This window comes from Borostomias antarcticus (genome assembly GCF_949987555.1).
Source record: "Borostomias antarcticus genome assembly, chromosome: 24".
Classification (NCBI taxonomy): domain Eukaryota; kingdom Metazoa; phylum Chordata; class Actinopteri; order Stomiiformes; family Stomiidae; genus Borostomias; species Borostomias antarcticus.
The window spans coordinates 5,509,151-5,535,325 of record NC_140257.1 but is presented as its reverse complement, the minus strand read 5'-3'; the positions used below and the strand labels follow the sequence as shown (position 1 = coordinate 5,535,325).

Here is a 26,175-nt window from a genome sequence, read left to right as displayed (position 1 = left end):
GGGCATCCCCAATGCCATCATGTTTCATGTGATTTACAAAAGATACGTTGAAGCCTCGTTGCCTTGCCACTTTGTTTTTTTGTTACATTTTTGCTTCTTCATTTTGTATGTTGATTTTGCCACTTCCTTTGTCCTGTTTCTTTCTTATCATATAAATGGATATTGTGACTTTTGAGAGCCATTTCTTTAGGTGTGTACAACAGTCTGTCATCTGTAGTTTCAGCACTGAGAGGAGTTGGAGCGAATGAGTGGGAGATGCATGGATTGCTCTGAGCTATCTGTTGGAATTACACTTTTTTTCTTTAATGTCTTTTTTCATTTGTGTATGTTATTGTATGTACTTGTTTTTAATTTGGTTATGTACCGTATGTACTTGTTTTGTAACTGAATGAAAATAGGGGACAAGCAGGTTTATTGTATTTGCATGTGCTTTCCCCTAGACTCTGGCTGCCCTCACGAGAAATTCAATAAATCTGCTTCCAAACCATCTCGCACAAGCTTTGCATGTCCACTCTGGTCCTGAGGAAATTAACAAGCGAATAGAGAGCGCCATCGACTTACGGAGTGGCGATAAGTTGAGAAGAGAGCATATCAAGCCTTTCTCACTGATGTTTAAAGACGCCAGCCTGGAAGAAAAGGTAGCTGGGCTTTAGACAGATTCTGTTTTTCTCCTCATATCTATTCTCTGAGATATCGGCTTCAGAAGAACTCATTAAAAAGACAATTTTCTTTTCTTTTTTCAAATCATGAGTAAGCTAAAGGTACTTCACAATTACCAACTCTCACTAAAATAGGAGCATGTCATCATTGTTGTTCTCTGATGAATTATACTCTCTACCCCTCGCATGAGTCACCCCCATAATGTTTGAGAAGAAGGATAAGATCGATAGTAATCAGATTGATTTAGCCAACCAAAAGGTGAACTGTAAGATGAATCTCCTCACTCCAGATTTAAAGTATAAAGGATAGAACATAAATTGCTGGTTATTTTTCCGTGGCCATGTTAGTTTGTAATGCTTTTGTTTCAGTTAGAGCAGCTCAGTGTGGCAACTGCATTCCAAATGGATAACTGAAACATCTATTCCAATCTATTCCAATTTCCAATCGACACACTGACGTTGAATTAGAAGTACATTGTCAATGACTCGTGTCCAATTACACTAATTCAGAGAATTACACATTTTGCTTTGTATTGATAATAATAGGCTAGTATTATGATAAGTTGGTCTTTGGCAATGCCGATTGGCTTTGCCAAGAATGCAGAACCCCCTTAAGTTTACTCATGACCGAATGTCCATGTCATGGACTTGTTATCCTTTTAAAGTCATGTGGAAAAAGTTGATATGTTCAGCTTTTTTGCCGTTTCTGTTCTTCCCCACTCTATTTCCGTTTGTTCCATAAGTAAAGCCACTTTTCTACACCGTTGAGTTGAGCTTTATTTTGACCTTTGCCCCCGACCTGTGTTTCCCTTTTACTGTGTGCCCATATTAACCAAGACCCTTTTTGGTTCCCTTTAAGCCCGATGTCCAGTGAGTTGCTGTTGACCTCTCATTTTTTGGCATAGTCGTGACAAACATGAAACATCCTCTTGATAATTTCCCAGCACCCTTTGAGAACGAGACAGAGCGAGGGGGCAGCAGGGGTCATAGGGTGAAAGGTCAAGGAGCACAATTTATGAATTTGATTGAGATGACTCATTAAAGTCTGTCGACAATGGTGACTCATCAGCTAAGATAAAGGGCTAGAATGGTGTGTAGTGCAATAGTGCAAAGCTAGAGCTAGCTTTGCAAATGCTAACCTTTTTGCTAACCGTGCTAACCAAAAATGTATTTCTCTCTCCATTAGCTCCAAGTGTTGTTGTCATCAGATGGCTCAAAAACCACTGACATTAAAAGGCAGCTTTTCACAACCTTTAAACTTTGGTTGATTAGCTGTCACTTTGTGTGGAAGTTAGTAGCCATATTTCAGCCCAGCTAACACTAGCCTGTGCTCTTCAGCTGTACTCACTCCCAGAACCCCTAGCTGGCCCCCTTGCTCTCTCCTCTCTCTATCGCTTGTGGTGGAAGTGAAGCATGCAACCGTGGCGGCTGTGTGTTTGTGTGACGTGGGCGTCTGTAGACATGGCGCTCCCGCCTCACGCGCCTTTAAACTCTTCTCTTTCTCCTTGTTTACCTCCTCATCCTCCTCCCCCCTAACCTTCCAGTACTCCCAGATGAGGGATGAGGTGTTCAAGTCAAACCTGGTGTGCGCCTTCATCGTACTCATCTTCATTACGGCCATTCAGGGCCTGCTCCCGTCCGCTAGGTAATAAAAGAACGGCTGTCTTTTAAAAGGGTTCAGGGTTAAAATGACTGAATGTCAATTAAGCCTAGATTAACTGAAATAATTTAAGCCATTCTGTTTAAAGCTAGGCAATGAATTTAATCTGTTTTTGTTCAATATATATATATATATATATATAATTTTGCTTTAGAGGCGCAGTAAGATCAGGTCATTCTGCAGACAGTACATATACTATAACTGTATCTGCTGTTGATTACTCATGTCTGTAGGCTGGTGACCATGGTGATCCAATTCTCTGTGCTTATCGTCCTGCACTCCTGCCTCGTCCTGGTTACCACGGCGGAGGACTACAAGTGTCTACCCTTAGTCCTGCGCAAGGCCTGCTGCTGGATCAACGAGACCTACGTAGCACGCAACGTCATCATCTTTCTCTCTATCCTCATCAACTTCCTGGCGGCCATGATCAACATTGTGAGTACCAATAGGCAGATAAGCCGTGGATGCAGTTGGACTGTATAACTTCCTCCCCAGCGACAGCTGAGTAATGTTTTCAGTGGCGTTTGTTGGTTGGTTGGTTCTTTATTTAGCAGGATTATACAAAAACAACCAGATCTATTTTCATGAAACTCGGTGGAGGAGTGTGCATGGGCCAACTTAGAACACATTAAATGTTGAGGCAGATCCAAATCACGGGGCAGATCAACGAGCTGCCCAAAGATGGCCGCCATTCACCTCTATTCACTTTGTGGCTCAGGAGTGAAATATCTGGACATGGGAAGGACACAAAGACACAGGGTTTGGACTGACATTCACAGCCGGGAAATATTCATAATATTTTCTGAACAACTCGATATTTCCCAGTAGCCCATGGCCAGAGATGTACTGTTACAAAATACAAAACACCCCTCAAATAAATGTATCAAAATAAAATACAAAACACCGGTGACAGGAAATATATCAAGATAAAATACATGTAGGCTATTTAGTATTTTCAAAATACAGGATTTTTTTTTTCCTCAATATGGACAGTTTATTTCTATTATTTTGTGCAAATGGTCGGACATGGAAAATTAAGCAATAAATCATGCGAGGCTGTGGCTTAGACTGACTACTCAGGACTCAGAAGAGTCTTTTTCACTCGGTTACACTCAACCCCTTAAACTCACTCTACATCAGCAGGGCATCCGGGTCACGGCACCAGTGTAGCTATCTTACTGACTCACTCACTTTAGTCAGCTACCACATGTATTGATTGTTTTTATCTTAAGCCTTTACCTGTGGCGTTCAACATACTGTACGTACAGTACATTCTAAATAGTAAGATATATATTTGATATTGTTATTGCAGGTCAGATAAAATATTTACCTTGATGGCCAGTCCCTAGTTGAATCTGAAGGGGAACTTGATTACGTGAGTAGTAATCAGTGTTTAAGTTTAAGTTAAGTTATTTTTATGTTAAATGAATAATGGAGAAAGTATTTTGAGTATGTTGAAAATATAAAATGGCTCTACTCTAAAGTATCTTGTTACAAATTACATTCAATTTGTTTTCAGCCTGTCAAATACAAATTACAAAATACTCAACTCAACTCAAAGTTAAACATATTTCAAATACATGTAAATGTAAAAATACTCCTCATCTCTGCCCATGGCCTCTCAGGCATTCAGTCATCAGTTTTGTTGCAGTAGTTTGGAGGTTTTCAGCCTTGATTTGTTGAGCTCGTGTTTAAACAAGATTCAAGAAGAAACACGATTTTCACATGAATTTGAATGTTTCATCCTTACAGCACCTACCTCACCCTTATCTTTATAAACAGCTTTCTCCATAAATGCCCACAACTGACCCAGAAAAATATCTAATTTACTTCACGCAAAAGCAGTCCACTTCTCTCTCTGGGAAACATTGCTAGTACAGTAAGTCCTTTCCATAAAAGCACACAAATAACATAATTATTTTTTTGTCTTGCAAGATATGAAGCACATTATTCAACCGAGAGCTGGTTTGAGAGGAAAATAATATGTGTAATTTGCAAATTAAATCCCAGGTGTGAACATGAAGGGGGGGGGGGGGCGATAACACAGTCATTACATTTTGGAGTTTCCTTTTCATGGGGGAGAATTTGAAGTAAAGAAGCAATAAAGCAGTTGAGCCTATTTGTTTTGCATTGGGCATGGTCTGTGATAAGATTAGTGGTCCTCATTCCTGAACGCAATTAAGAATAAGTTCACTCCACTTACGAAGTTCCCGGGACAATTCTGGCATTCCTGATTGGTTTCTTATCTGGGATTTGTTCTTATCTGAGAACAGGATTTAAGAACGCGGAAATGCAGTCGTAGGTAGGCCAGACTGGAGTGCGCCCATGTTCACAAGGGCTGAATTTATGAGAAATCTGAGGTGATTGTCTGTTGACTTCCGAGACAAGATTGTATCGAGGCACAGGGGAGGGGTACAAAAAAATTGCAGCATTGAACTAACGAGCACAATTGTCTCCATCATTTGTAAATGGAAGAAGTTTGGAACCATCAGGACTCTTCCTAGAAATGGCCGCCTGGCCAAACTGAGCAATCGGGGGAGAAGAGCCTTGGTCAGGGAGGTGACCAAGAATCCGATGGTCACTCTGACAGAGCTCCAGCGTTCCTCTGTGGAGATGGGAGAACCTTCCAGAAGAACAACCATCTCTACAGCACTCCACCAATCAGGCCTTTATGGTAGAGAGTCCAGATGGAAGCCACTCCTCAGTAACAGGCACATGACAGCCTGCTTGGACTTTACCAAAAGGCACCTAAAGGACTCTCAGACCATGAGGAACAAGATCGAACTCTTTGGCCTGAATGCCAAGCGTCATGTCTGGAGGAAACCAGGCAACACTCATCACCTGGCCAATACCATCCCTACAGTAAAGCATGGTGGTGGCAGCTGTGGGGATGTTTTTCAGCAGCAGGAACTGGGAGACTAGTCAGGATCGAGGGAAAGATGAATGCAGCAAAGTACAGAGAGATCCTTGATTAAACCTGATCCAGAGCGCTCTGGACCTCATGGGGCGACGGTTCACCTTCCAACAGGACAATGACCCGAAGCACACAGCCAAGATAACAAAGGAGTGGCTTCGGGACAAGTGTGTGGATGTCCTTGAGTGGCCCAGCCAGAGCCCCAACTTCAAAACCCGACTGAGCATCTCTGGAGAGATCTGAAAATGTGTGTACACAGACGCTCCCCATCCAACGTGATGGAGCTTGAGCATTTTGAAATAAGGATGTAACATAACAAAATGAAAATGAACATACAAAAAAATATTTTTTCAACATTTAATGTGGAAACAGTGAAGGGATATGAATATTTTCTGGATGCACTGTAGCTCCTCATGCATTCAATACAGCCTCCAGACTCGAGTACCTCATGAAAGATTAATTTAATGTCAATTGAAATATTGATGTTGGGGGATGCAGGGTGTGTTTGAGTATTTATCCACTGATCCTTATTCCTCAGAGTTATACTGTAAACATGAAAGCCGATAAATTATGTGGTCGAATCCAGTTCATATCACCTGAGGCTTTTGGCCAAAAGTAACTGTTTTATCTTTCAATGACTTTGAATGTGTGATACATACCTTTATTTCAACTCCTCTAGACTACTGTAACACACTCTATGCTCGGATTAACCAGGCCTCCCTTGCATAGACGGATTATAAAATGATGGGCCCCTCGGCACAGACACGTAATGGACCCCCCACCCATTTCATTTATCGAAATTTTCGGTTTTGACTCGAGGGACCTCAACTCCGTGGGGAGGACCTGCTTTTTGGATTTCGTTTTCAAAGTGAATGTTTAGGCTATTGCATCATTTTTTCAGCAGATTTTTTGAGGCTCTGTTATTGAACGAATGACGAAGCCTTTTGACTATGTGACAAGAAATGCAAAGGGCCCCCTGAGCTCTTGGGCCCCTGGGCCCGGCAGGCCCGTTCAGTAATATGTCCCTCGCATGCCTACAGTCAGTTCAAAATGCTGCGGCACGTTTGTTGGAACCGGCAAGCATGAACACATCACACCCACCCTGGCTTCCCTCCATTGGCTCCCAGTTCATTTCAGACGTAAATTTGAAGACTTTACTGTTTGTTTTCAAATCATTAAACGGTGTAACTGTCTGTAATATTTTGTTCTTTTGAGAACTTTTAGTTTGAAGTTTAGTATTGTACAAATTTACCAATGTTTGTATACCTTTATTTTGAAGGACGCTGCCGCTAGAGATGCATGTGCAGGCAGGTGTCGGTCAGATCAAAGAAGAAGAAACTCGTTCGGTGTGAGAGAATATGAACCCGCTCACTAGAGATTAAGCATTACCTACAGATTCATGGTTTAGGTCTGTAAACTCTGATACTAGTTCGGTAGACTGGTGAGCAAGTTTTGGCAAGTGCCTAGCTACGTTGTTGATATCCTACATCGCAAAACAGCGTTCCGACATCCTCTTAGCACCCTTGATAAGCGGAGTGAGTTTTCACGGTGCTCGTCATGGTGCTCATTGAGAATAAAATGCACCCGTTGAGACACTCTACTCTTCGTCTTCTTGAAAATATCGAGGGCTGCTACAGTGAAAACTCATCGCTGAGCACTGACGACGACCCAACGCCTCACCTGCCACCTTGTGCCTCGAGAGAATCTGAATCTGAAGTCCCGCCATCGGCCGACCTTGTAACCTGGACTCAGGCAAGATCAGTCCAGTAGCTACGCAGTCAGAGACTTTGAAAAGTAGCCTAAAGTTGTATATATTTGGACTGGAGAAATATTGATGCATGTTTTCTGATGTAATGTATTTGATTTAGTAATATGATCTAACATGCCTAAAGTTAATTTCATCTCTTGAATTTATAACTACTCAACCTGTATTAAGGGGACAATTGTGTAACTGCTGTAATTGAGATTTATTCAGTGCTAGTTTGATAGAAATCCTTTAGGTGTTTAAAGTAGTAGTATATGTCTAGGGCGTTACTCAGTGCTAACAGTTAGTTTATATTCACTGAAGTTCAAAACCCAGATCCATAACACTCTAAAGTCATACGTAATCAAACAACAGTCACAAGCCAAACAAAATGTCGACCACTGAAGAGACAACAGTTAACACACAAGAGGCCACTGACCCTGAAGAGACAGCAGCTAAAACAGAACAGGTTGGGTCAAGTTCTCGTGAAAGAAACTTAACTGACAAGGGCCAAGAGATGCGCGAACAGGATGCAAAGAAACATGCAAGGGCATTTACCAAGGCTTATACCTCCTGGAGGTATGTGGCAAGAGAAGCTAGAACAGCACTAAAATCATTCTGTTCACAAGAAGATCTTGATAAAATTAAACTAAATGTCCAGGCCAAGCACAATGTAATAAGTGAATGTTATGAGCCCATTCAACGCAACTGCACTGCTACTCCAGACATTGTCAAGAGAATGGATGCCTGTCTCTCAATAAGTTCAGAGATATGTGAAATGGTAGATAAACGTCTGGAAATCGTTAATGAGCCCTTTAATAATCAACTTGCGAAGGAAAATGTTAGGATGGTGTTAAATAAGGAGGAATATGGATCTGTCTTTGAAAGCACAAACACAGAAACAACAGTCTCAGAGTCATCACAGCAATTAGCCAACCACCCAAAAGTCCCCTCCAAAGCCTTAAGCTGCAACTCAAATACTACTTCCAAAGCCTCCAGCAAGCGAGCTGATGCAGAAGCCGAACTTGCTGCTCAAGAAGAACAAGCTAAGTCCCTGCAGGAAATTCATATTCAGCAAGCAAGACTTCGTCAGCTAGAGACAGAGGTGCAAGAAGAGAAAACAAAGCTACAGCTGCTGGAAGCACAGAAAGGTGTTAGAGTAGCAGCGGCACGGGTTAGAGTATACAAAAGCTTCGAAGGTGATTCTAAGTACTGTGACAAAGAAATTGATATCACACCGTTCTCCGTTCCTGACAAGAAACCACTCTTTGTTCCTCAAAATGCTGAGTCAAAGGTTCAATTAAATCCAGAAGCGATAACATTCCAACCTACACAAGTACCCAGTAAAATACCAGTGACTCTGGAGAAGGATAATCTCACCCAGGCAATCATCAGCTCACTGAGTATGAGCCGTCTACCTGCTCCAGAGCCAACAACCTTCTCTGGTGAACCCTTAAAGTTCATAGAATGGAAAATGACCTTCATGGCCTTGATAGACAAACAGCCTCTACCAGCTAGCCAGAAGATGTTCTATCTAAAAAAGTATCTAGCTGGAGAAGCTCTCAAGGCCGTGGAAGGTTTCTTCTATAGAAACTCAGAGGACGCATATAAAGGAGCCTTGAGAGTCCTACAAGAGAGATATGGAAACCCCTTCATCGTACAAAGGGCCTTTCGAGACAAACTAACGAAGTGGCCCAAGGTCAGTTTGAGTGATTCTCCTGCCCTCCGAGAGTTTGCAGACTTCCTACAAAGTTGCGCCGAGGCAATGCCCCACGTTAAAGGATTGTCCATTCTGAATGACTGTGAAGAAAATCACAAGATGCTTACGAAACTACCAGAGTGGATCGTGCGCAGATGGAGTAGAGTTGTTGTGAGAGAGCTAGATGAATCTGGGGAGTATCCAAGCTTCTCATGCTTCACTGAGTTCATCCAAACAGAAGCCCGTATAGCTTGTAACCCCATCGCCTCTCCTTTCTTAATGAGTCACAAGCCTACGGATGAAAGAGTTCCTAAAAGAGCTAGAGCACTCAACACTAGTGTTCAGAAGAACAACTCCACCTCTGAGAAACAAGAAACGTCTAACTCCAAGCCAAAACCACCTTGCCCAATCTGTGCTGACGAAGCGCATGGTGTGGCCAAATGCCCAACATTTGCAGAGAAAACTATGCAGGATAAGAAGGCTTACATTTTTGAAAATCACCTCTGCTTCGGATGTCTGAAAAAGGGACACAGCAGCAAAGACTGCAAGAGGCGACATACTTGTAGCACATGTAGCCGACGTCATCCTACCTGCTTGCATGAAGAGAGAGATAAAAGGCCTGTGGAAGCATTAGAGAAAAGGTCCACTCCCACAGATGATGCTGCAAGCCAGGAGGTCCATACGGCCACAGCGCACACAGTGTTCCAACGAGCCTCTGCCACCTCAAGTATTGTTCCCGTTCTCATGTCATCAACAGAAGAGCCACAGAGAGAAGTTCTCACTTATGCTCTACTCGACACGCAGAGTGACTCGACCTTCATCTTGGAAGATCTACTTGAAGAGCTAACGGTAGACACTCAACCAGTGCAGCTGAAGCTTAGCACGATGACAGCTGTTGACACAGTCGTAGTAAGTAAAAGTGTTCGTGGACTACAGGTCCGAGGTCTGAACTCTGAAAAGCAGATCCAGCTACGCCAAGCCTACGCCCGGAACTTCATTCCAGTAGAAAGGTCCTATATTCCTACTAAGAAGACCGCACTGCAATGGCCTCATCTCAAACATCTAGCGAACAAGCTGCCTCCACTGCAAAGCTGTGAAGTTGGACTGCTAATCGGAAATGACTGTCCACTAGCATTAGCTCCCCTTGAGGTTGTCACAGGAGGTGATAACGACCCCTTTGCACAGAAAACTGAACTGGGATGGAGCATAATAGGCTCTTCCAACCCACATCTAGATCGACAGGGGAACCACAGTTATGTGAATCGCATCGCAGTGAAGGAAATACTAGCTCCATCATCCGCAGATGTGCTGAAGGTCTTGGAATCAGACTTTAATGAAAGGAGGTATGAAGACAAGGACAAGTACGTATCCCAGGACGATGTTCGCTTCGTGCAACTTCTTAGTGACAAAATCAGGCAGAGGGAAGACGGACACTATAAGATGCCTCTCCCTTTCAAGACGAGTAGTCCACCTCCACTACCAAACAACAAGAAGCTAGCTACGGTCCGACTGCAGTACTTAAAAAAGAGGTTGACGGCCAACAAAGACTATCGCGACCAGTACACAGCTTACATGGAGGATATGCTGATCAAAGGTGATGCGGAGCCAGCACCCCAAATGCCTGAGGGACAGACTGTGTGGTACATACCACACCATGGTGTGTACCACCAGAAGAAGCCAGAAAAGATAAGGATTGTGTTCGATTGTTCAGCAAAGTACCGGGGTGTCTCTCTAAATGACATGTTGCTGACGGGCCCTGATCTGATCAACTCCTTGGTGGGAGTGCTCTGTCGCTTTAGGAGAGAATCCGTAGCTGTGATCTGCGACATCGAGAAGATGTTCCACCAATTCCCTGTCTCTCCTGAATTACGGAACTACCTACGGTTCCTCTGGTGGGAGAATGGAAACTTGGAAGGAGAACCACAAGAGTACCAGATGGCTGTCCATCTTTTCGGCGCGGCCTCGTCCCCTGGGTGTGCCAACTTTGGCTTGAAGTACCTGGCTCGACAACACAAAGAGGACTATCCTACAGCCTCATTCTTTATTGAGAATGATTTCTATGTAGATGATGGCCTAACCAGTGTCCCCTCAGTAGAAGAGGCCAAGAAGCTGGTCGTAGAAGCACAAGAGTTGTGCAGACGAGGAGGTCTGCGTCTCCACAAATTCAATTCGAATAAAAGAGAAGTCTTGGATGCTGTGGACCCTTCAGAAAGAGCAGTAGTAATGGAACCTCTCAAACTTGGTCTGAACGCAGCACCCGCAGAACGTGCTCTCGGTATTCAGTGGTCGCTAGAACATGACACCCTCAGCTTCAATGTCGACTTACCAGACAGGCCCTCAACACGCCGTGGTGTCTTATCAGTCATCGCTTCCTTGTACGATCCTCTGGGATTTGCCGCTCCATTCATCCTTAGCGGAAAGCGCATTCTTCAGGAGCTGTGTCGTCGAGGCACTGGATGGGATGACCCACTTCCTGAGGACTTAAGCCCATGGTGGGAGAAATGGAAGAGCGGTCTCCAGAAGCTGAAGGAAGTATCAATACCGAGATGCTACCGTCCACTAAACTTTGGCCAACCTGTCACCACAGAACTGCATCACTTCTCGGATGCTAGTAATGTGGGATATGGGACTTGCTCCTATCTCAGGTACAAGAATGTAAAGGGTGAAGTTCATTGTAGTCTGGTGATTGCCAAAGCTAGAGTTGCACCGACGAAGCTCACAAGTATCCCAAGACTAGAACTATCAGCGGCTGTGGTCTCTGCAAAATTGAGTATCATGCTGAAAGACGAGCTTGAAATGCAGATCGACAAGGAGTTCTTCTGGACAGACTCTCAGGTTGTCCTGGCGTATATTAATAACGAAGCACGGAAATTTCATATCTTTGTTGCTAATCGTGTGCAACTGATAAGAGAGAATACAGATCCCAGTCAGTGGTACTACATAGACACCGCAGAGAACCCAGCCGACCACGCTTCCAGAGGTCTCTCCGCATCAGACATCTTGGAGACAAACTGGCTAACTGGACCTAAGTTCCTGTGGGAGCAGGAAACGTACACAAGGACTCATCTGTCAAATGAGCTGCTCATTGGCGATCCTGAAGTCAAAACCAGCCACGTCTTTGCAACCAAACATGAAGTTTCCCAGGCAGACTTCCTCACCCGCCTGAGTCGATTTTCTTCCTGGGCGAGACTCATCAAGGTGGTTGCAAGAATCAAGAGGTTGAAGTCTGACCAAGAACGTAGCAGAGAACTGGTGACTGTAGAAGAACGCGAGAGAGCTGCTGAGATTATAATACAGCTTGTACAACAAGAAGCCTTCTCTCAAGAGATGAAGATACTTCAAAGAGGAGACAGTCTTTCGAGCTCAAGCCCTCTGTTTCATCTTGATCCTGTCTTGGACAGAGGTATTCTGCGTGTTGGGGGAAGACTGAAGAATTCATCTCTAAGTCTTGAGCTTAAACACCCTATCATCCTCCCTAAAGAAAGCCACATCACCAGGCTGATCCTGACTCACTACCATGCCCAGATTCACCATCAGGGCTGAAGTCAAACTCTGATGGAAGTTAGAGCGAATGGGTTTTGGATCATGGGTGGGAGTAGGTCAGTTGCCAGGTTGATTCACAACTGTGTGAGATGCAGGAAACTCCGGCGCCCAGTGGAAGAGCAACGTATGGCTGAACTGCCGAAAGAGCGCGTCGAAGTGTCTGCTCCTTTCATGTACTGTGGCATGGATTGTTTCGGCCCATTCCTCACCAAGAAAGCCCGGAAGGAGCAAAAGAGGTACGGCCTCATATTCACTTGCCTCTCCTCCCGAGCAATACATATAGAAATGGTAGAGGATTTATCTACGGACATGTTCATCAACGCTCTAAGATGCTTTATCAGTCTTCGGGGAGCTGTACGTCAACTCCGCTGCGATCAAGGCACTAACTTCATGGGTGCGAGTAATGAGCTCAAGGAAGCACTGAAGCAGTGTGATGACAGGAAACTAGAGGCTTTCTTAGCAGAGAAGCAGTGTGAGTTTGTTTTCAATGCACCCTCGGCAAGTCACGCTGGAGGCGTTTGGGAGCGCCAAATTCGTACTGTTCGAAATGTACTGAATGGCATACTCTCTCAATACCCTGGCAGACTCGATGACTCCTCTCTCAGAACTCTGTTCTATGAAGCTATGGCTATTGTAAACAGCCGTCCCTTAACTGTGGATGGAGAAAACGACCCTATGTCAGTGGAACCCTTAACACCAAACCACCTCATCTTGATGAAGTCCAAGGTTGCCCTCCCACCTCCTGGGGAATTTGTAAAAGAAGATGTGTATGCAACTAAGAGGTGGCGACGAGTCCAATATCTCATCGAACAGTTCTGGAGCCGTTGGAAAAGGGAATATCTCTCCAACATCTCTACACGGCAGAAATGGCATACTCCCAGGCGCAACCTTAAAGTGAATGACTTGGTCATCGTCAAGGAAGACACACTTCCTAGAAATCAGTGGCATCTAGGACGAGTAATTGAAACCACTGAAGAGGGTGATGGTTTGGTGCGTCGGGTCAAGGTATTAATAGGGAAACAAGACCACACTTCTAAACCTTCGGTCCTAGAAAGGCCAATTCAGAAATTGGTTCTTCTCTTAGAGAGTGAGTGATTAGAGAACGTATCTCCCTCAGACTTAGTTAGTCATATCATATAGCTGTGAAACTTAAATTGGGTTTAGATAGGGAATCGTGTATGATTCACTCAAATTAGTTTATCCTCATCTTCATTCATCATAACATGATTGGTGGGAGTGTAACTGTCTGTAATATTTTGTTCTTTTGAGAACTTTTAGTTTGAAGTTTAGTATTGTACAAATTTACCAATGTTTGTATACCTTTATTTTGAAGGACGCTGCCGCTAGAGATGCATGTGCAGGCAGGTGTCGGTCAGATCAAAGAAGAAGAAACTCGTTCGGTGTGAGAGAATATGAACCCGCTCACTAGAGATTAAGCATTACCTACAGATTCATGGTTTAGGTCTGTAAACTCTGATACTAGTTCGGTAGACTGGTGAGCAAGTTTTGGCAAGTGCCTAGCTACGTTGTTGATATCCTACATCGCAAAACAGCGTTCCGACATCCTCTTAGCACCCTTGATAAGCGGAGTGAGTTTTCACGGTGCTCGTCATGGTGCTCATTGAGAATAAATGCACCCGTTGAGACACTCTACTCTTCGTCTTCTTGAAAATATCGAGGGCTGCTACAAACGGGTTTTGGCACCACAGTATGTATCTGATCTCTTACACGTCCACACTCTTTTGAGGTCTCTAAGGTCCGCGAATCAGTTGTGTCTCGTCGTCCCAAAAACTCGACTGAAGACTAGAGGCGACCGCGCCTTTTCAGCACTCGCCCCTAAACTGTGGAATGAGCTACCCCTCCATGTCGAAATGGCCCCCACATTTGAAACGTTTAAATCTTGCTTAATCTTGTTTAAGTCCATTTCTTTTCTTTGCGCACTATGGGCCTGATATACTTAGATCCCAAATAAAGAGCGCAAAATTGCGTGTGCAGTCCTTCAGATGTGGAGTTGGAATGTGTTTTGCGGGTGATCTATCAAAGATAATTGTGTGAATGGCAACAGGTGCAAACGTGTGAAAAACACCCTATTTAAATGAGGGCTTTTGCGTGTTGTATCCCACAACATGAGGGATACGCACTATCACCTAAAAGGAACATGAAATATGAACTGAGATGATGCTTTGGTTCTGTTTGAGGGGCCAGGTTAACCGACTAAACATTAACCGAACCTAAAACGAAACACATCAGGAAAACATTGGTCTATATGAGACTGGATTCCCCCCTCCCTCGGCTCACACACACCGATTCATTTATCCCGACCCACACCTGGGGAAAACAAAAGTTAAACAGGCCTACCGTGGACTATGTGAAGCCTGACGAATAAAAAAGTTTTGCAAAACAAAATAGTTGTAAGCCTACTGCAGCGCACAAACATAAAAAGAATAGGCCTATAATTATTCCCTCTAGCATGAGAGCTTGGCTCAGTGGTAACTTTATAGAACCACATGACACACTGGAAATAACCCAGATCTACTGTGTGGGAAAATGATTAGGATAATTTAAAACGAATTAATTAATACAAAATAAAGAGCACATATTAGACTTTGTAATTGTATAGACTCTGGGGAAACCAGCTACCGCGTAAAAGCCTTGCTTGGTTTGGATCAGTGCGTGCTGGGTACGGGGAAACTTTATATACTGGCGAAGCCTGCGCAACATGACATCCAGTACTTGGGAAAGCACAGGTGAGGAACTGTTTTGGGAAATCCCAGCGCCGAGAGCTACTGAACACAGGAATGAACCAGTTGAGAGAAAATGGAGAGTAGCCAGAAGTTTGGTTATTGCAGGTATGGAATGACTTCTTCTTGTGACTGGCTTCAAATCAGCCCTTAATTCATCTAATAGCTCCAGAATGGAATTGCTAGATAAGCGATATGTTTGGATTATCCTCCTATGTTTGGATTATCCTCCTATGTTTGGATTATGCTCCCGATGGCCAGTCCGCCCCTGCCTGCCCTTCCAAGGTACTTAATTGCAAACGCAAACGCCACCACTCAATTAGCTTTCAGGCTTGATAAGTCACAGTGCGCGTGCTACAATTACGTTTGCATTTTCTCTTCCCATATTTTGCACGCTAGGGGACGCACGCCCCTTATTACATATTCATTTCGGCCAAACATACTAATTGGATAGAGCATGTTAATTTGCGCACTTGAAGGACACAATCCCCCTTGCACCCCGTTCATAGATCACCTTGCATATTTCTATGCGGGTACTAAGGCATTTGCACACGTTTTTATACGTGCAAACCTTTAGTAGATCAGGCCCTATGGGTTTTAGTGTGTCATGTGTTATTACTTGTATTTTACTGTGTTTTCTGTGCAGCATTTTGGTAGCCTTGCATTTGTAAAATGTGCTGTATAAATAAAGTGGATTGAATTGGATATAGATGCCAAACTCCCTGTTCTTCTTCCACAGCTGTGGTGCGATTTTGACAAGCCCAGCACCTTCTGGAACCAGACGTTCAACGAGTCCACCTCCATCCCTGACATCTGCTTCTACCCGGAGGTAAGTGGGCCCATGCTGTCTGTTTCTCCACTGCGGTTATTGCTTTGTATTTGGCATATTGCGTTCCTAACATTTTCAGAGTTTGTGTCTTAATTTCAATAAGTGAGTCAATCGTATGCACACGGTATATTGCTTTATTGAGAGAAGCCGGTGAACAGATTAGACTGGTACACCCACTGCAGGCTGACCAGTCACCATTGGAATGGGACACCAGTCATCTCCGAGGAGGGTAGATCATCTCAGTTCAATCATCCGCAGATAGAAGCTTGAAACGGGAGTGTGGTTGACTAGCCACGCTCACCGCTAGCGCTAACTGGGTCGAGAGTCGGGTTTCACCCTCCCAGAACCACACACCTCTGTTCCAGCGCTCGCTTCTCGATTCACTCATTTCCTACTCTAAGCTTAAATGGATTTCCTTAGTTCATCTTGGGGAGCCATGTATTCAATTAACAGTGTTGGGTAGCCATGTAGTCCATTAACAGTGTTGGGTAGCCATGTATTCAATTAACAGTGTTGGGTAGCCATGTGGTCCATTAACAGTGTTGGGTAGCCATGTAGTCCATTAACAGTGTTGGGTAGCCATGTGGTCCATTAACAGTGTTGGGTAGCCATGTAGTCCATTACCAGTGTTGGGTAGCCATGTGGTCCATTAACAGTGTTGGGTAGCCATGTAGTCCATTAAGTGTTGAGTAGCCATGTGGTCCATTAAGTGTTGGGTAGCCATGTGGTCCATTAAGTGTAGGGTAGCCATGTGGTCCATTAACAGTGTTGGGTAGCCATGTAGTCCATTAAGTGTTGGGGAGCCATGTGGTCCATTAACAGTGTTGGGTAGCCATGTGGTCCATTAACAGTGTAGGGTAGCCATGTAGTCCATTAAGTGTTGGGTAGCCATGTATTCAATTAACAGTGTTGGGTAGCCATGTAGTCCATTAAGTGTTGGGTAGCCATGTATTCAATTAACAGTGTTGGGTAGCCATGTGGTCCATTACCAGTGTTGGGTAGCCATGTGGTCCATTAACAGTGTTGGGTAGCCATGTGGTCCATTAACAGTGTTGGGTAGCCATGTGGTCCATTAACAGTGTTGGGTAGCCATGTCGTCCATTAACAGTGTTGGGTAGCCATGTGGTCCATTAACAGTGTTGGGTAGCCATGTGGTCCATTAACAGTGTAGGGTAGCCATGTAGTCCATTAAGTGTTGGGTAGCCATGTATTCAATTAACAGTGTTGGGTAGCCATGTAGTCCATTAAGTGTTGGGTAGCCATGTAGTCCATTAACAGTGTTGGGTAGCCATGTATCCAATTAACAGTGTTGGGTAGCCATGTAGTCCATTAACAGTGTTGGGTAGCCATGTAGTCCATTAACAGTGTTGGGTAGCCATGTGGTCCATTAACAGTGTAGGGTAGCCATGTGGTCCATTAACAGTGTTGGGTAGCCATGTAGTCCATTAACAGTGTTGGGTAGCCATGTAGTCCATTAACAGTGTTGGGTAGCCATGTGGTCCATTAACAGTGTTGGGTAGCCATGTGGTCCATTCAGTGTTGGGTAGCCATGTAGTCCATTAACAGTGTTGGGTAGCCATGTGGTCCATTAACAGTGTTGGGTAGCCATGTAGTCCATTAAGTGTTGGGTAGCCATGTGGTCCATTAACAGTGTTGGGTAGCCATGTATTCAATTAACAGTGTTGGGTAGCCATGTAGTCCATTAAGTGTTGGGTAGCCATGTGGTCCATTAACAGTGTTGGGTAGCCATGTGGTCCATTAACAGTGTTGGGTAGCCATGTAGTCCATTAAGTGTTGGGTAGCCATGTGGTCCATTAACAGTGTTGGGTAACCATGTGGTCCATTAACAGTGTAGGGTAGCCATGTAGTCCATTAAGTGTTGGGTAGCCATGTGGTCCATTAACAGTGTTGGGTAGCCATGTAGTCCATTAAGTGTTGGGTAGCCATGTAGTCCATTAAGTGTTGGGTAGCCATGTGGTCCATAAACAGTGTTGGGTAGCCATGCAGTCCATTAAGTGTTGGGTAGCCATGTGGTCCATTAACAGTGTTGGGTAGCCATGTAGTCCATTAAGTGTTGGGTAGCCATGTGGTCCATTAACAGTGTTGGGTAGCCATGTGGTCCATTAACAGTGTTGGGTAGCCATGTGGTCCATTAACAGTGTTGGGTAGCCATGTAGTCCATTAAGTGTTGGGTAGCCATGTAGTCCATTAAGTGTTGGGTAGCCATGTATTCAATTAACAGTGTTGGGTAGCCATGTAGTCCATTAAGTGTTGGGTAGCCATGTATTCAATTAACAGTGTTGGGTAACCATGTAGTCCATTAAGTGTTGGGTAGCCATGTGGTCCATTAACAGTGTTGGGTAGCCATGTGGTCCATTAACAGTGTTGGGTAGCCATGTGGTCCATTAACAGTGTTGGGTAGCCATGTGGTCCATTAACAGTGTTGGGTAGCCATGTGGTCCATTAACAGTGTTGGGTAGCCATGTAGTTCATTAAGTGTAGGGTAGCCATGTGGTCCATTAACAGTGTTGGGTAGCCATGTAGTCCATTAAGTGTTGGGTAGCCATGTAGTCCATTACCAGTGTTGGGTAGCCATGTGGTCCATTAAGTGTTGGGTAGCCATGTGGTCCATTAACAGTGTTGGGTAGCCATGTGGTCCATTAACAGTGTTGGGTAGCCATGTGGTCCATTAAGTGTTGGGTAGCCATGTGGTCCATTAAGTGTTGGGTAGCCATGTGGTCCATTAACAGTGTTGGGTAGCCATGTGGTCCATTAAGTGTTGGGTAGCCATGTGGTCCATTAAGTGTAGGGTAGCCATGTGGTCCATTAACAGTGTTGGGTATCCATGTGGTCCATTAACAGTGTTGGGTAGCCATGTGGTCCATTAACAGTGTTGGGTATCCATGTGGTCCATTAACAGTGTTGGGTAGCCATGTGGTCCATTAACAGTGTTGGGTAGCCATGTGGTCCATTAAGTGTAGGGTAGCCATGTGGTCCATTAACAGTGTTGGGTAGCCATGTGGTCCATTAAGTGTTGAGTAGCCATGTGGTCCATTAACAGTGTTGGGGGACCCCGTCCCCAGTATTTCGTGTTCACCGGGGTCCTGGCCATGGTGACGTGCGCCGTGTTCCTGCGCCTCAACTCCGTGCTGAAGCTGGCCGTGCTGCTGGTGATGATCGCCATCTACTCCCTGCTCACCGAGGCCTTCTACACAGCCCTGTTCGTCCGCTACGACACCTTCCACCACAACACCGAGTGAGTGGGACAGCAACACACACACACACACACACACGCACACACGCACACACGCACACACGCACGCACACACACACACACACACACACGCACACACACACACACACACGCACGCACACACACACACACACACTGTATACACACGCCTGCACACACTCTTCTGAACACTGGCATGTGAAATCCATGGAAGTAAAGCCGATCTTTGCGGCTGGTTCTAGAATCTTCCGAGCTGCTTCTCAGGTCAGAGGTCATGAGAGTAATAGCATGCAGTGCTTTGACCTTCCAGCCGGCGCATCTGTGGAGGAATCTACAGTAAGAAGGGAGGTTGCTGTAGGAAATACAGGATCAGATAAAAGAGACCCCTTCTAGCAATGGCATTCATATGAGTGATCATATTTAATTCATCTCCATCTCATACAGTAACGTTATACTGTAACTCCACTGAGGAACAGGGAGTAAAGGCCATGCGGAAGGAGCAGAGAGCCATATGGACCGGGAGCTTCTTCTGACCTACTGAAAGATGCCCAGAGCTTGATAATATTGGGTCACTTGGGTTAAAATAAATAAATACATAAATGATAAGTAGGTATACGTTATTAAACCCCTTGGGGAAATTCACCTCTGCATTGACGCTGCCGGGTGCTGGAATCAAACCTGTGACCCTCCAATCCCCAGGAAGACACTCTACCTCTTGAGCTATCTGCTGCCTGGCAGGTTGATAAAGTGTGGTGTTCTAGAGATCCAGAAGAAACAATGCAATTGTACAGAAATCTTTTTTTTGTTTGCTTGTTTACACAGAAACTTCCTGGGAACCAAAGAGACCTCCTTGCTCCTGATGGCTATGTTCCTTCTCGCTGTATTTTACCACGGACAGCAGGTGAGATTATTGTTTGATGTATTCATCACGTGGACAACCCCAGGGGCTGCTCGTCTATAGACCTTTCCTCTTCAGGCGGCAAGCTCCGCCCCCCTTAGTTACTGTTGCTATGCCCCACAAGCTTTGGAGCAAGTTAATAGAATGTTTACTGAACAGCGCATATCTGAAGATTCTCTCAAGGATTCCTGACAATATTGCTGTATGTTATTTGCCAAATGCCACTGCTTTGTCTAAGAGAGTTCTACAAAAGGGCCAGCACTCTTTTACACAAGGATATATCCGTGAGATTTGGATTTCGGACAGAGCAGGTGACAGCATACACGTTGATGCACCTCCTCGAGATCAAGGACAATGATAAGTTAATGAGTAGTCAATGATATATTTACCAGGTATTCCTTCATTACCTAATCATTTCTTCCTAGTCTGATCTGTAGTTCCTCAGTAACTAATCTCAGAGTTAATCAGTAACTAATAATTAACTAATCATTGGTTCATCATGTTGTGTACCTTATTGTAAAGTGCTACCATAATAATAATAATAATAATAATAATAATAGTATTATTATTAGTAGTAGTAGTATTATTTACTATAGCATGTGCATTAATAAGTGAAAAATAACACAAAAGTAACTAGTTACTTTCTATATGCAGTAATCAGTAAAGTAACTCAATTGCTTTTGAAAGAAGTAACTAGTCATTTTAATTAGTACATTTTCAGTAGCTTGCCCAACACTGGTTACAGGTGATGTGAACACATGTACATCCCTGGCTTACACCATCTCTGGCTAAAGCCCTTTCTTTGTGTACGTACTGTAAGATGCAGCTGCTACGGTATGTGAATAGCAGTTGTATTATGGGTGCAGTATTATTGTGTAGGTACATATACAGATGTCGTGACTAGTGAGAAGGTAGCCTCATGAGATCATCCGGATCTCGCAAGATCACATTGTTTCACTCCACACATCAGTCCGGCAAACTTCGATAGAGATCTGTTTGTGGACGATCAGAAAACGATCATCCAATCAGTGTTCTGTGACAAAATACTAGCAGCGATGTCGGGCGGGGTTTAGGTGTGACAACAACGAGATGCAACTGTTCCTTCCAAAACAACAACGGCGGAGGTTATCTAGACCCTCTGGCACGAGTTAGTAAGAAGGGCAACTTAATGTTAAGGCTCTAGTCTCTTAATGTAAAGGCTCTAGTCTCTTAGTGTAAAGGCTCTAGTCTCTTAGTGTAAAGGCTCTAGTCTCTTAGTGTAAAGGCTCTAGTCTCTTAATGTAAAGGCTCTAGTCTCTTAATGTAAAGGCTCTAGTCTCTTAGTGTAAAGGCTCTAGTCTCTTAGTGTAAAGGCTCTAGTCTCTTAGTGTAAAGGCTCTAGTCTCTTAATGTAAAGGCTCTAGTCTCTTAGTGTAAAGGCTCTAGTCTCTTAATGTAAAGGCTCTAGTGTCTTAATGTAAAGGATCTAGTCTCCTCATGTAAAGGCTCTAGTCTCTTAATGTAAAGGATCTAGTCTCTTAATGTAAAGGCTCTAGTCTCTTAGTGTAAAGGCTCTAGTCTCCTCATGTAAAGGCTCTAGTCTCTTAATGTAAAGGATCTAGTCTCTTAATGTAAAGGCTCTAGTCTCTTAATGTAAAGGATCTAGTCTCTTAATGTAAAGGCTCTAGTCTCTTAATGTAAAGGCTCTAGTCTCCTCATGTAAAGGCTCTAGTCTCTTAATGTAAAGGATCTAGTCTCTTAATGTAAAGGCTCTAGTCTCTTAGTGTAAAGGCTCTAGTCTCTTAATGTAAAGGCTCTAGTCTCTTAATGTAAAGGCTCTAGTCTCTTAATGGAAAGGCTCTAGTCTCCTCATGTAAAGGATCTAGTCTCTTAATGTAAAGGATCTAGTCTCTTAATGTAAAGGATCTAGTCTCTTAATGTAAAGGCTCTAGTCTCTTAATGTAAAGGCTCTAGTCTCTTAATGTAAAGGCTCTAGTCTCTTAATGTAAAGGCTCTAGTCTCTTAGTGTAAAGGCTCTAGTCTCTTAGTGTAAAGGCTCTAGTCTCTTAATGTAAAGGCTCTAGTCTCTTAATGTAAAGGCTCTAGTCTCTTAATGTAAAGGCTCTAGTCTCCTCATGTAAAGGCTCTAGTCTCTTAATGTAAAGGCTCTAGTCTCTTAGTGTAAAGGCTCTAGTCTCTTAATGTAAAGGCTCTAGTCTCCATGTAAAGGCTCTAGTCTCTTAATGTGAAGGCTCTAGTCTCTTAGTGTAAAGGATCTAGTCTCTTAATGTAAAGGATCTAGTCTCTTAATGTAAAGGCTCTAGTCTCTTAGTGTAAAGGCTCTAGTCTCTTAATGTAAAGGCTCTAGTCTCTTAGTGTAAAGGCTCTAGTCTCTTAATGTAAAGGATCTAGTCTCTTAATGTAAAGGCTCTAGTCTCTTAATGTAAAGGCTCTAGTCTCCATGTAAAGGCTCTAGTCTCTTAATGTAAAGGCTCTAGTCTCTTAGTGTAAAGGCTCTAGTCTCTTAATGTAAAGGCTCTAGTCTCCATGTAAAGGCTCTAGTCTCTTAATGTAAAGGCTCTAGTCTCAATGTAAAGGCTCTAGTCTCTTAATGTAAAGGCTCTAGTCTCTTAGTGTAAAGGCTCTAGTCTCTTAATGTAAAGGCTCTAGTCTCTTAATGTAAAGGCTCTAGTCTCCTCATGTAAAGGCTCTAGTCTCTTAATGTAAAGGATCTAGTCTCTTAATGTAAAGGCTCTAGTCTCTTAATGTAAAGGCTCTAGTCTCTTAATGTAAAGGATCTAGTCTCTTAATGTAAAGGCTCTAGTCTCTTAATGTAAAGGCTCTAGTCTCCTCATGTAAAGGCTCTAGTCTCTTAATGTAAAGGATCTAGTCTCTTAATGTAAAGGCTCTAGTCTCTTAGTGTAAAGGCTCTAGTCTCTTAATGTAAAGGCTCTAGTCTCTTTATGTAAAGGCTCTAGTCTCTTAATGTAAAGGCTCTAGTCTCTTAATGGAAAGGCTCTAGTCTCCTCATGTAAAGGATCTAGTCTCTTAATGTAAAGGATCTAGTCTCTTAATGTAAAGGCTCTAGTCTCTTAATGTAAAGGCTCTAGTCTCTTAATGTAAAGGCTCTAGTCTCTTAGTGTAAAGGCTCTAGTCTCTTAGTGTAAAGGCTCTAGTCTCTTAATGTAAAGGCTCTAGTCTCTTAGTGTAAAGGCTCTAGTCTCTTAATGTAAAGGCTCTAGTCTCTTAATGTAAAGGCTCTAGTCTCCTCATGTAAAGGCTCTAGTCTCTTAATGTAAAGGCTCTAGTCTCTTAGTGTAAAGGCTCTAGTCTCCATGTAAAGGCTCTAGTCTCTTAATGTAAAGGCTCTAGTCTCTTAATGTAAAGGCTCTAGTCTCTTAGTGTAAAGGCTCTAGTGTCTTAATGTAAAGGCTCTAGTCTCTTAATGTAAAGGCTCTAGTCTCAATGTAAAGGCTCTAGTCTCTTAATGTAAAGGCTCTAGTCTCTTAATGTAAAGGCTCTAGTCTCTTAATGTAAAGGCTCTAGTCTCTTAATGTAAAGGCTCTAGTCTCTTAATGTAAAGGCTCTAGTCTCTTCATGTAAAGGCTCTAGTCTCTTAATGTAAAGGCTCTAGTCTCTTAATGTAAAGGCTCTAGTCTCTTAATGTAAAGGCTCTAGTGTCTTAATGTAAAGGCTCTAGTCTCTTAATGTAAAGGCTCTAGTCTCAATGTAAAGGCTCTAGTCTCTTAATGTAAAGGCTCTAGTCTCTTAATGTAAAGGCTCTAGTCTCTTAATGTAAAGGCTCTAGTCTCTTAATGTAAAGGCTCTAGTCTCTTAATGTAAAGGCTCTAGTCTCTTCATGTAAAGGCTCTAGTCTCTTAATGTAAAGGCTCTAGTCTCTTAATGTAAAGGCTCTAGTCTCTTAATGTAAAGGCTCTAGTCTCTTAATGTAAAGGCTCTAGTCTCTTCATGTAAAGGCTCTAGTCTCTTTATGTAAAGGCTCTAGTCTCCTCATGTAAAGGCTCTAGTCTCCTCATGTAAAGGCTCTAGTCTCTTAATGTAAAGGCTCTAGTCTCTTAGTGTAAAGGCTCTAGTCTCTTAGTGTAAAGGCTCTAGTCTCCTCATGTAAAGGCTCTAGTCTCCTCATGTAAAGGCTCTAGTCTCCTCATGTAAAGGCTCTAGTCTCTTAGTGTAAAGGCTCTAGTCTCCTCATGTAAAGGCTCTAGTCTCTTAATGTAAAGGCTCTAGTCTCTTAATGTAAAGGCTCTAGTCTCTTAATGTAAAGGCTCTAGTCTCTTAATGTAAAGGCTCTAGTCTCTTAATGTAAAGGCTCTAGTCTCTTAATGTAAAGGCTCTAGTCTCTTAATGTAAAGGCTCTAGTCTCTTTATGTAAAGGCTCTAGTCTCCTCATGTAAAGGCTCTAGTCTCCTAATGTAAAGGCTCTAGTCTCTTAGTGTAAAGGCTCTAGTCTCTTAATGTAAAGGCTCTAGTCTCCTCATGTAAAGGCTCTAGTCTCCTCATGTAAAGGCTCTAGTCTCCTCATGTAAAGGCTCTAGTCTCTTAATGTAAAGGCTCTAGTCTCTTAATGTAAAGGCTCTAGTCTCTTAATGGAAAGGCTCTAGTCTCTTAATGGAAAGGCTCTAGTCTCTTTATGTAAAGGCTCTAGTCTCTTCAGCGCATCTGAGGTCAGCAGCTGAAATAGAGGGCACCCTGCCACAGCACAGTTAAGATCCCTCTGCTGAACGGCTGCCTTTGATCACGGAGCTCGCTAGGTCCACGGTGTTCAGGGACAGAGGTGTTCAGGGACAGAGGTGTTCAGGGACAGAGGTGTCCAGGGACAGAGGTGATCAGGGACAGAGGTGATCAGGGACAGAGGTGTTCAGGGACAGAGGTGTTCAGGGACAGAGGTGTTCAGGGACAGAGGTGATCAGGGACAGAGGTGTTCAGGGACAGAGGTGTTCAGGGACAGAGGTGATCAGGGACAGAGGAGAGAAAGGTGCAGCTGAACGTCCTTTGTAGCCACATGAAAGTAACTCATATTTCTCTCAGTTGCATCGGGACTCTTTCCTGTCAGAGTTTTCTCTGTTTTGTTATGTCTTTGTTACACGCAAAGTAGTGAAGGCGTATACTGTAAGGGCTTATACTGTGAATCGCTAGTTGTGCTTACATAGAGCGAGGGCTTGCTGTGGTTTTTCACATGCCTCTGATCTTTAGAAACGTCTTTAGAAACGAAATAGCTTCCCCACTTGCTCCAACACGCATGCGCACAGCGCGCAGACTGGCTATTCTCCGTCTGTAGGCGACACTCGCAGCTCACATTCTCTACGCTACGATCGGCTTGTTGGTGCCTGGAATATTGCGTGCAATATGGCTGAATATTTATCAGATTTTGAGGATATAGAAGATGACTTAGAATATGATGGACGCCGATCGTAGCGTAGAGAATGTGAGCCGCGAGTGTAGCCTACAGACGGAGAATAGCCAGTCTGCGTGCTGTGCGCATGCGTGCTGGAGCAAGTGGGGAAGCTATTTAGTTTCTAAAGACGTTTCTAAAGATCATATTACAGAGGCATGTGAAAAACCACAACAAGCCCTCGCTCTATGTAAGCACAACTAACGATTCATAAAGACAGATTGATGAAAACAACTGTTTCACGGCAGAAAATAGATTTTTCTCCGAATTACACCAAAGTTATCTCGGTGAGTCAAACGTCTTATAATATGCCGTAAATAAGGTCCAGGTTGTCAAAAACAAGCATTCTCCTTTAAACGGCAAATACTTGGAGACAAACTTTATTGATTATGGTGATCATAGTTGATTGTCAATCACAATCTGAATTATGAAAATATTTTTCTTAAATTCCATTGACTTTGTCTGGAGGAATGGAGCAATTTCGAAAATTTGAAAGAAGGCGAAATACTTTTTGAAATTCTCACGTTTAGTAGGTTATTACTGTAAAGACACTCACAAGTTTTTGTTTTGATAACTTCACCGAAATGGCTTCGTAGTAATTATTAGAAAATCCAGTCTATGGGAGTTTACATTGAAAATCCGCTAGGGGCGCATGTTTTCACTTTCCCTCCCTATTGTGAAGCGCTTTGGATAAAGACACTACAGTATATAAGTGCAGACCATTTTCCATTTACCTTCATTCATTCCACCCTTCTCTTGGACGATCAAACACAGGACAGTTTGACTAGCTGTCCTTCTCTCGCACCCTGTACAGTATGGCTCCGAAATCAACAACAATGGCACCGAAATCAGTAAGTTCAACAC

General features: G+C 43.5%; 1 protein-coding gene across 1 annotated transcript in view; it reads left to right on the top strand.

Moving 5' to 3' along the window:
• adcy8 (adenylate cyclase 8 (brain)) overlaps nt 1-26,175 on the top strand; it is a gene marked incomplete at both ends in the record, with an annotated part of 93,500 nt that overhangs the window by 52,682 nt on the left and 14,643 nt on the right. The window contains 6 exons of the mRNA XM_084458002.1: nt 441-638; nt 2,204-2,304; nt 2,553-2,754; nt 15,700-15,789; nt 18,873-19,045; nt 19,844-19,922. Coding sequence (XP_084314128.1) covers nt 441-638; nt 2,204-2,304; nt 2,553-2,754; nt 15,700-15,789; nt 18,873-19,045; nt 19,844-19,922 — 843 coding nt within the window. The remainder of the gene's footprint in view (nt 1-440; nt 639-2,203; nt 2,305-2,552; nt 2,755-15,699; nt 15,790-18,872; nt 19,046-19,843; nt 19,923-26,175) is intronic.